Genomic DNA, 10,305 nt, shown 5'->3' with positions numbered 1-10,305 from the left:
GCTCCATGGGCACCCTTCCCTGAGCAGACCTTGCAGCAAAACTGTCATGGGTTGGCCCTGCAATGAAGCCCAGTGGTGTTTGTAAAGTGAGAGAAGCGATAGGAGTGGAGGCAGCGTGTGCCGAAATGTTTGGGACTTGGTGGATGAAACCCTGGTGCAGCCTCTGCTCAGATAGCACAGGCCCCTTTTCTTGCCACTTCAATTTATCCCTGCCTGTCTACTGTTTCTCTGCCATAACCACATTTAACCTGAAAACACCTCTTCTCCCTGCCTGGCATCGCCCTGGTGTGTTCACCCCACATTTACTCCTTACCCTACGTTGGCTGGCTGGACCAGCTGGGCTTCCTGGTCTTGCCTCGTGAGGCAGACTCTCCCAAACATCGCTCAGCTCCAGCCTTGTTGCTAAGGCCAGATGGCATCGTATGGCAAAGTTCCGTATGGGCAGGGACATACGTGCACCACTGCTTGGCGCTCTGGGCAGGGCAGTCATCCCTGTACCACCAGCCAGGGCAGTATGGCTCCTCTCCTGCTTCATTTGCCACCTCCCTCTGGCCAGCTGGTGGCAGCAAGGGGACCAGAGGGTGACACTGGGAGTGGTGGCGCTAGGGGCAGGCACATCCCCATCACATGGACTTTGCTAGCTTGGAGCAGGGGTTTCTGCCCAAAACACCCCCACTAACAGCAGGCATTGATGGAAGCAAACACCCACCTTAGAGGGTGTCCTCAGCACTCTCCTGGGTCCAGCTCCAGCTCAGTGTCCCGCTGTTCCCAGGGCCTTTGGGTGGGCTGTGATTCTCAAGCTTGGTCCACACACCTGCTGATGATGGAGGAGGAGGGAAAAGTCCCAGGTTCCTGGGCTGATGATTGACCCTGCATTTTCAACCAGCAGCCAGGGTTTCTGCATCCCTGGAGGAACAGCAGGTACCGCCAGGGACTGTCCTCATCTTCTTGCATGGGTGGTGGGATCTGCCAGCCCTGGCACTCAGGACCCTGTAGGGCCCAGGTCACTGGGAAGAGCGTGAGCTGCTCCAGCCATGCCAGGGTCTAAGCAGTATCAGTACAGAGACAAGGTATGAGGAACCATTAATTAATTCATTTACTCATTAACTAACTAGTAGTGGGCTCTTTAATCTCCCAAGCAAAGGCAAAACAACATTTGCTGGCTGGAAGCTGGAGCTGGACAAATTCAAGCAATAAACAAAGCCCCAAGTTGTAGTGCTCCTAGGCAGCATGGCCACCCAAAAGCCCTTTAATGAAAAGGGGCTAATTAACCATAGACAAAGTGAACTGGGAAAACAGGGGGTCCCTTCCCAGGAGCCAGGCCTGGGTATCTTTCGCAAAGGCAGGCTGAAGCAGAGCAGATGGCAGGAACTGGGGGTAGTGTGTGATACAGAATGGTGCAAGGACACGGGGGTGTTCTTCCCCGGCTCCAACCCCCAGAATGTTGGGTGCCCCCTGCTCCAGCCCTCGGCTGCACCCCAGGATGTCAGGGATCAGGGAAGAGCCTTACTGGAGGCTGAACACCCACACCATGCCCTTCCCTGCTATGGTTGTCCCTGGGGTCAGATAACAAGGGAGGGGACGTCTGCTGACCTGCATGGGAGCCAGCCTTTTGCTACCCTTACCGAGAGCACCAATTCACCCAGGTTCACAAAGCCATTAGGAAAAGCAATGAGACAAATTAATGAAAGAAAAGCACCCATTAAGGGCTATCAAACACCATCTCTACCTGGGGGAAGGCCAGGAGCCATTCACTTTTAGTTCCTGTAGTCTGGAGACCACAACACGGGCTTGCTGCAGCACTGTTGGCTCTAGGCTTCTGCAGTCCTTGGGTTGCTCCTGGGACAGCCAGGCAACCGCCGCCTGCCTTTAGCAGCGCTGACCTGCAGCCCAAGCATCACCCACGACCTCTGTGACACAGCAGTGATGCTCATACATCCAGAATGGCCAGGTGCTTGGTCCCCAGGCTTCCCTCCTTGAAATTAATGATATATATTGACAGTTCAGCCCAGCCTGTGGCATCAGCCAGAGGATGGCTCGTCCTTGCACCCTGCAGACAAGTAATGCCCTGAGCACTAGACAATGCTGCAGGCACCTGCTGAGGATGGCAGCACCAGATGGGTTGCCACTGGTGAGACTATCACCTTGTGAGGCTGCTCCATTTCTGTAAATATTTTTTAAAACCATATTTAATAATTTTATTCTTGCATCTTTCCTTCCATATCTGAGACCACTCCATATCCAAGTACCCCATCAGCCCCTCCAAGCAAGGCTCAGCACCTCAGCAGGGCTGAGTATCCACCAAAGGAAGGGACCCAACAACTTGTGTTGCACAGACACTAAGCTCATCTAGATCAAAGGGGAGCAGCTATCAGCTTTCTCTCCTGGAAAGCCTCATCCCAATCTTAAAACCAGTGGTCAAGGCTCTGCTGCACTATACCGCCATCCAGGCTGCAATGGGCCTGTCCCAACAGGGCAAGGAGGTGGCATCTGCCCATTAAACCTGGAATTTTGTGCAAGGAAAACCATGATTTCCACAAGACTCATCTGGGTCCAAGATCTTGAGGCATCCTCCCACTTCCCACATCTGCTCCCTTGGGAAGGGTTTCACACCAAGCAGCAGCCGCCTCAGCCCCATTCTGCACCTCGCTGTCCTCCTTCACCCCTCTCCAACCTGCCTCTCCAGCCCGCCCTGGAAAGTATCAGGCTCAGTTTAGACTAATACAAATTTTTAATGCACATATTAAATAAATATTTCAATCATTTCATATTCAATTTGTACACAACAAAAAAAAAAACCACCCAAAATCCTCAAGGAAACAGAAAAAAAACCAAACAATCAAGAAAGATTAGATGAAGAGTCACCCCTGGTTCTGGCTCCTATCCAGTGTCTTTGTTTGCCCTCCCCATGAAGAATAATTGCTTTAACCCTTTGGAGAGAGTCGCAGTCCCAGGGCAGCATGTGCAGAGCGGGGCTGGCTGGGGATGTTCACTCAAGAGATTTAATGTTTCCTTTGGGGTTTTTTTTTTTTTTCCTAAATAGAAAATTGAGCTTCTGTCAATACAGAAATTTTGACAGAAAACCTCTCCTTTGCTGGAACAAGGACAGTGGTAGTTCTCAAAGACCAAACCTGGAGGAGAAGGTTGACAATGGAAGTGCCAACCGCAAACTGAGTATTATGACAAAACCAGCCCAAAATGGCTCCACAGTAATTTGTAAACTTTTTTTTAATTTTATGGATGAAAGCTTCCATCTGATAAAAAAAATAAACAGAAAAAAAAAAATGTCAATTTTTGGTGAGAAGTTCACATTTTCCACACAGGGAAAAAACCCAAAAACCAGTTACCAGCCTGCTCCACGGCAGCCGTCACCCACTGCCTCACCTTAGTAGTTCAAAACAAAAAAAATGCCAAAGATGCTTTTGTGGGTAAGAGGTACCAAGTCAGTTCAGGACTTTCTGTGGGGTGTCCATCACCCCTGTCCCCTCCTGAGAAAAAAAATAAGCTGGGAGTTGGGAAGCCAGCAGTGTTTTCAGAAGGATGCAAGCAGCTTCCAGCAACCCCTTGCTCAGCGGAAGAAGTAGGCACTCTGAGGAAGGAAAGCATCCAGCAGTCCTCACCCTGGGCATCACAGACAGCCCCCACGGGCAGTGCCCACACATCACCCCGGCTGCAAAACCCAGCCAGGAGGCCACCAACCACCTCTGAAATAAATCCTCTCCCCTTAATTGTTTTCCAACCTCTCCATCTTCTCCAGTAAGTGTTAATTCAGTTCATGTAAGTAGCACATCACTCCCAGATTTGGATTTCCATTTTTTTTTGCTTGTTTGTTTTAAACGATTTTTTTCTCCTTTTCCCCCTAGAGCTACCAAAAAAAAAAAATTACAAAATAAAACACGACCCCAAAAACACACTAGAACATTTCTAAGTGAAGGGCTCTTCCCCCTTCACCAGTCTTTGAAGGTTTCATTTCTTTTCAAATTGGAGTACAAAAATAGAGCCTCTCTTTTTTTCCTTTTTTTTTTTTTTGTAAAACCAAACAACCCCCCACAAAATTACCAACAACTAGAGCAAGTATTTTTTTTTATCCTCCCCCTCCTTTTTTTTTTTTTTTTAATACCCATATGGGAAAGTCTCTACATATAGTCCACCAAACAGAAGAGTCCTCCAGGAGAGGTGTAGGCAGGGTGGGCAGAGGCAGGCAAGTCAAGGACCTGCCCTGGAGTTGGAGTTTCTAGTCCTTTTACTTCTCCGGTTGAAGGGGTAGTTGAGGAACTCAAAGCGTCTGTGGGGCTCGGTGGTCTGGTGGCCCTTGGGAAGCCTTTTCATGAAATGTACCTCCCGTTGGTGCTGCCGTGTCTTGGAGCCCTTGCGCGGGCGTCCCTTGCGGGTGAAGGCCATGTACCAGCCCTCGTACTTAGCGTTCTGCAGCGCCGTGTAGTTGTTCTCCAGGACAATCTCTGTGAAGACGCAGTCCTTGCCTTTGCCGTTGCTCTGAGAATGGGACAGAGTGGGGATTTAAGCAATGGGTGCTCAGAGGCTTCTTCTCGCTACCCAAAGCTGGACCAGCTGGGGTGGCAGCAGGGTTGTGATGGCAATGCTTGTGGGCAGCCAGTGCCTCACTTTTCCCACCTATTCTCCTACAGGTCCAAACTGCCCAAAAATCTGCTTTTCATTAGAAAAGCTGGGGTGAGCAGGCATTGTGGCATGGGCAGATGCTGCTGATTGCAGCTTGCATCCCCAGTGTGATGCCAGCACTAGGCTGCAAGCCCCAACATGGCTTGTCCCAGTCTCCACTTCCACTGCACCCACAGGAGAGATTTTTCCCCCCTGCCATTCTGCCCCCACCCATGCCAGGGCTGGATTCCCCCACCAGCACGACCATAAGCGAACTCTCCATCTCAGTGGCAATTCACCCACCCACCCTATGCCCCTCTTTGGGTGTTTAATATAGGAGGGGCATCAAGAGGCCAAAGAGGTGATGTGGGGTCCGTGGGGATGATGTTCACAGATACAGATGGCGGGGAGCACAGGGGCAGCTGGTGGCTGAGCTCCTCCCCATTATGGGGAGCAGCAGGATCCCATCAGCCAGCCCCGGGGAAGGAGCTGCCACAGAAAATCCTCCCAGACAATCGCTGTCCCAGCGGGATTTTGCACATCCAGCCCACTCCGCCCCTGGGGAGGGAGCCTCGAGGCTCAGAGGGAGCGTGACTAACTGGTGAGAGGTGGGGCCAGCCTTGGGGCCAGCCCCATGGAGCATCTTAACATTCCTAGCACTTGTACCATGTAATTGGGGAGAATAGCCCAGCAATCTGCCTATTTGTTCGGGGAGATACAAGGAATGTGCCCCACACGGCACCCACCCGCCTGCCTTGCTCCCCCTCTTCCCTCCTGCCACCCAGGCTGCAGGATGGCTCACCCCCCTGCTCTCCAAAGGGATGAGCTGGCTGAGCCCTCGAGATGCCCATCTCACCTCCCCATCCCCACAGATGGGCTCCATAAGAGCTCCTCTCCTGGCAAGCCCTGCTCACTGACCATGGCACTTCCCATGCCTGCCCATGCCCTTGAGCCCCACACCCTACCTTGCCAATCAGCTTCCCCTTCTTGTTCATGCAGATGTAGAAACCTGTGGCCGCCCCCTTGATGCGCACACGGCTCCCAAAGGTGTCCGTCTCCACAATGAGCTTGGCTGGGGAGAGGAGCAGGAAGAAAGAAAGAGGGAGGTTAGAGGGGCTCCGGGTTAGGGCAGGCACAGGGATGGAGACCCCGACAACGTGCCCTGACACTGGGCACTGCAGGCACATGCTCTCTGGTGACGGGGCCAGAAAGCCCTAAAATCAGGGCATGAGGTTAGGAGCCAGCCTCAGTCCCTCTACCCTGCCACTGTGTCCCTGCATGACCTTGGTCACTTCCCTTTGCCACCCTGAGCTGTGCTGAAGGGGGAGTAGCTCTGCCTTGCCCAGCTCCATGGGGCTCGGCGGTTCAGGTGCCACAGAGGCGTCCCAAAAGGGATGCAGGGCAGTGAGCAGGGTACACACTGACTGGCCGGTGGAGAACAAACCAGCCACCCTGCAAACTGAGGCAGGTTTGGGTGAGCCTGCAGGCAAGAAGCAGGCAGGCACCCTCTAAAGTGCATGGCATGCTGACAGCTGTCCCTAGCCCAGGGGACACCACTCCGTGTCTCTTTGCCGGGCCAGGGCTGCAGGAGGAACAGTGACTTTGCAGCTGGCAGGGGAGGCGTGAAGGGTACGGCCATCCTTTTAATGCCTTTCACCTTTGCACGAGTTGAGAGGGCGTATTGATTTGGTCTCAGTTTTTTAATGGAGGCATCGATCGACTTCCGAAGGAGCTATGCAAATCGCCGGGTCGATGGGCCGCCTATAAATAGACCTGTCACCTTCCCTCCCTGCCTTCGCCCTGGGAACCCGAGCCCCGAAGCTCATCCATCCCCAGGGAAGGGGGAGGATGGGGACAGGACATCCTTCTTCCCAGCCCTCCAGCTGCTGTCCCCAGAACTAGCTCCCCTCCCCTGGGCAAGCCCCGATGGGGATAGTGGCTACCTGTTTGCACCTCAAAAGGGCTGTGCTGTGCCATGCACCAAAGATTTTTCCCATGCCACTGAAAAGCCACCTGGGACTGTCCAATCTCACCCTCTCACCTCTTGCTCAGCATCAGCCCCTAGTGCCATAAGTGTAATTTGGCAAGGTAGAGTGCAGCCTGCAAAGCTTCCAAGTCTGCAGTCTTATGGGAATAAGGCCACTGGTGCCTTATTTCTCCTCTCCAATCTCTGCACAAGGGCTGCTTGGCTCCTCAGGACTATGGTCTGCCCAGGCTTGCACATGCCTACCCCACCAGTGAGCCCCAGTGAGGGCAGCGGTGTGGCTCAGGAGTGGGCAGCTTTGCAGGAAGATGGTTTGAATGGCAGGAGGCTGTAGGCATACGCACAAGCTAAACTGAACCTAAATCATGCTCTGGGCTAGGAGCAAACTGCTACCCCTCTGCCTCTGTGATGCCCTGACACTGCATCCCCCCACATCGCGGGCAGTGCTGAGATCAATGGCATTGAGAGTGGAGACAGCGAGCAGGCAGTGCTGGCAGCAGCTTTGTTGAGCAATGGGAAGGGCATCCCAAAATTTGCTAGGGCCAACCGATTCCACACTGCCGGGCTCAATTCACATGCAGGCACCCCCTCCCCACACTCTCTCCTGTCAACATCACCCTGCAGCGTGTCTTGTCCCCAAACTACCCCACACCTGCAGCCCCCCACCCCCAGTCAGGCACAAACTGGACTCAGAGCTGAGAAATTTGGGAAGACCCCACTCCAGGCTGTGCCATACCAGCACCAAATCCCAGAGCCTGGCACGCACCCAGCATACCCAAAAAACAGCCATGGGAGCCGCAGCACTCTGCAAATGAAGGGTTGAGACAGTGAACCCCTATTTATCTATATTGGGGAAAGGGGGGGAATTGATCTCAGAGGCAGTAAAAGGTTTGAGGAGAATTGATTTTTTCTCTCCAAGAGATAGAAAGAGCGGGGAGGGAGGGAGGGACGGAGAAGAGAGGGAGGGAGGGAGGCCTCAGCCCCAGTGAGCACAAAACCCCACTTTAAGGATGCACATGGCTTCCCTTTCAGCCTTTTTCTTTTCTTTCTTTTTTTTTCTCTCCAAAGGGCAGCCATGATTTACAGCTGCCGGCCGGGTTCACCGCCCTGCACGAGCCCGACCAGCGCATGGCTCCAGCCCCACCAGCCACCAGCAATGAAGGACAAGGACAACCTGTCCCCAGAGACCTGCACCCCTAGACTCATGCAGGCAATCCTTGAACCCCACAAACCCCAGCCCCAACCAACCGAAAGACCAAGCCCAACGAAACCAGCGAGTCGGCAGGGAGCTGCACCAGCATCCCTGGCCGCTCACGGGGTTTAGCCCAGGCTGCAGCTGCTGGCGGTTTGCTTGGTGGCAGGCACGGACCGGGAGGGACGAGCCAGGCTGCACCGGCCACCCGCCTCCCTTAGAATTAAAAAAAGTCAATCAAATATTGACAATTAAGACAGATAACTGAAAACGCTGGACTCGATGTTAAGTCGGCTGTAAAAACGTCAGTGTGGGGAAAGGGGTCATCTGCAAAAATAAATCAACCCCTTTTACGCACCCACCCCCAAAAATGAGATGAAAAAAAGCAGAAGGAAGGGCTTGAGGAAGGAGACTCTTCTTTAAAAATGGATTTCTAAACAACATTTTGGGGGAGTCTTTTCTTGGGGGGGGGGGGGGGGGGGGCTTGACGTTTTCAACTCTATTCTTTCACTTAAGTGACAGATTTATCCCAGTAAAATTATGTTTCATACTCAAACTTTGAAGGGAAAGTAGCTACGTAAATGCTGAAAAAATGCAGCGAGACACACTTGATCCCCCAACTGGACTGCGAAGAGGAGAAAGTATTCAGGAAATGTTAAAAAAGGTGAAAGTAAGAAGCGTTTTAATAGTTCTTCCAGACATGGGGGCCTCCCTAGAGATTCATATAGAACAATCCTGAACCTCTATTTTAACATTTACAGACTTGCAACTCTCTTAAAACTTTACATCTGAAAAACTGCTTGTTCTCTTTCTGGTTTAGATCAGTCTTCATTTTTCTCCTTAGCTCTTCAAATGCTTAACCTTTTTTTATTACATTTTAATAGAGTTTTTCAAGCCACCACCAGTCCCCTCCTTCTGGCCTTATTTAAACCTGGTCGTTACTTAAATATGCACTAACTGCCTTTTAAAATCCAGGCATTATAGGACTAAAACAAGACAGGATTTTTTGCTTGGGAAATTAGCTAATGCCCTTTCAAGCCAGAGCTGCTCTAGGGTGGGAATAATTCATTTGGAAGATTAATGCTGGCTGTGTGGAATACCATAGAGATGGAATCTGCGCTGCGCTTGCACTGCTAATGTCCAGTGTGAAATTTTCAGCCAAAGCAAAAGGAAGAAAAAAAAAAAAAACAAAAACAAAAAAAACAACCACCAGCCAACTCAGAAGGGGAAGGAAGGAAGAAAAGTGTTTCTACTAATCTCCCCAAGCAAGAAAGGGAAACTGCAGCTAATACCAAAGAAAAACAGTTGTGATTCCTATGTACAACACAGGCGAATACAGGCACTCCCCTGATGCGGGTGCAGGATCGGGCTCCCGCAGCTGGCCCTGCGGCGGTGCTGGGGCTCACTGGCCCTGCTGACCCCTGCACAGTGTTTAACCGTCCCAACGTGTCATTAGTGCACACGATCAAAGTATTTGGGCTTTGAGTCTCTCCAGCGGAGGGATCAGTCCCCCTGCCCTGGGGGGTGGAGGTTTTGGGGAGGGGGTGCTAGGGTGATGGCAGAGGGGCTGTGGTGTAGTGCTGGCTCTTGCGCTTGTGGGGTCCCCTGTGCTTTGTCTCTGGAGATGCCGCAGCATCTTCCCCTGTGGCCAACTGCCTCACTGACCCTCCGCCCGGGATTTGTTTTGAGAAGGGAATGCTGGGGGGTACATCAGGAAAATGCCACTTCCCACAGTTCTAGTCCAAAGGAAGGTTTCTAAAGCAGTCGTTACCCTTTCCCCTCCCCTTTCTTTTCTTTTTCAACTTTCTATTTCTTTTCCAAAATGAAGTCTCAGAGACACCCAGCCCTGCAAAGAGCTGGGCTGAAATGACTGACACTGCTCAGCGTACCGCAGCCCCCGAGCCCTCCAAGTCAGGTGCAAACCAAGAACGAAAAAGAAAGGAGCATCCTGCAAGCGCCGATCCCCTCCTCGGCACGGGGAACCTGCCTTCATCTTGAATCCCGCAGCCACTGATTGCTGACCCCTATGTTATCCCTTTACAAGCCCCCACAAGCCGAACGATTTTAATGATTTCTGGCTAACAAACAGGACGGAAATCATCAATCGCTGCGCTGGGCTGCGAACACCTCCCTGGCTCCCCCCCTCTGCCCGCCCCCACCACACGTCCTTACCGTGCACATCCCCATCCTCTGCCATCGCATTGATTTTCTTGTTGTCCAAGATCTGCACATGTTTCCCACTGGTCCGGCTGTACAGCTGGTAGGTACGGACGAGCCGCCGGCTGAGCTGATCCGTCACCAGGCTCTGCTCCCTCACATGCTGTGTAAAATTAGGTGGGGACTGAACAGTTACCTTTAGGAAATTAAAAAATATACAACACACCATTATAATCTCTACTCCTCAGAGGGGCGAATGGGCTGATCCGAGATCGCCGGCCTGCAGCCGGGCTTTACAGGGAGGCACAGAGCCAGGACTGTGGTGGTACCTCCTGCGCCAGCAAAGCCTCCCCAG

At 52.2% G+C, this 10,305-nt stretch overlaps 1 protein-coding gene across 1 annotated transcript; it reads right to left on the bottom strand.

Moving 5' to 3' along the window:
* Positions 1-2,498: 2,498 nt before the first annotated feature.
* FGF8 (fibroblast growth factor 8) lies at positions 2,499-10,077 on the bottom strand. Its single transcript, XM_075107349.1, has 3 exons — positions 9,966-10,077; positions 5,583-5,689; positions 2,499-4,494 (listed from the first exon to the last, which is right to left on the bottom strand). The coding sequence occupies exons 1-3, from the start codon at positions 9,988-9,990 to the stop codon at positions 4,207-4,209; spliced, it is 420 nt and encodes a 139-aa protein (XP_074963450.1). The 5' UTR covers positions 9,991-10,077; the 3' UTR covers positions 2,499-4,206.
* Positions 10,078-10,305: the final 228 nt, after the last annotated feature.

The sequence above is a fragment of the Phalacrocorax aristotelis genome, chromosome 12, assembly GCF_949628215.1.
Source record: "Phalacrocorax aristotelis chromosome 12, bGulAri2.1, whole genome shotgun sequence".
Classification (NCBI taxonomy): domain Eukaryota; kingdom Metazoa; phylum Chordata; class Aves; order Suliformes; family Phalacrocoracidae; genus Phalacrocorax; species Phalacrocorax aristotelis.
Note: the sequence above shows the minus strand (reverse complement) of the source record. Positions and strands in the feature narration are given on the sequence as shown.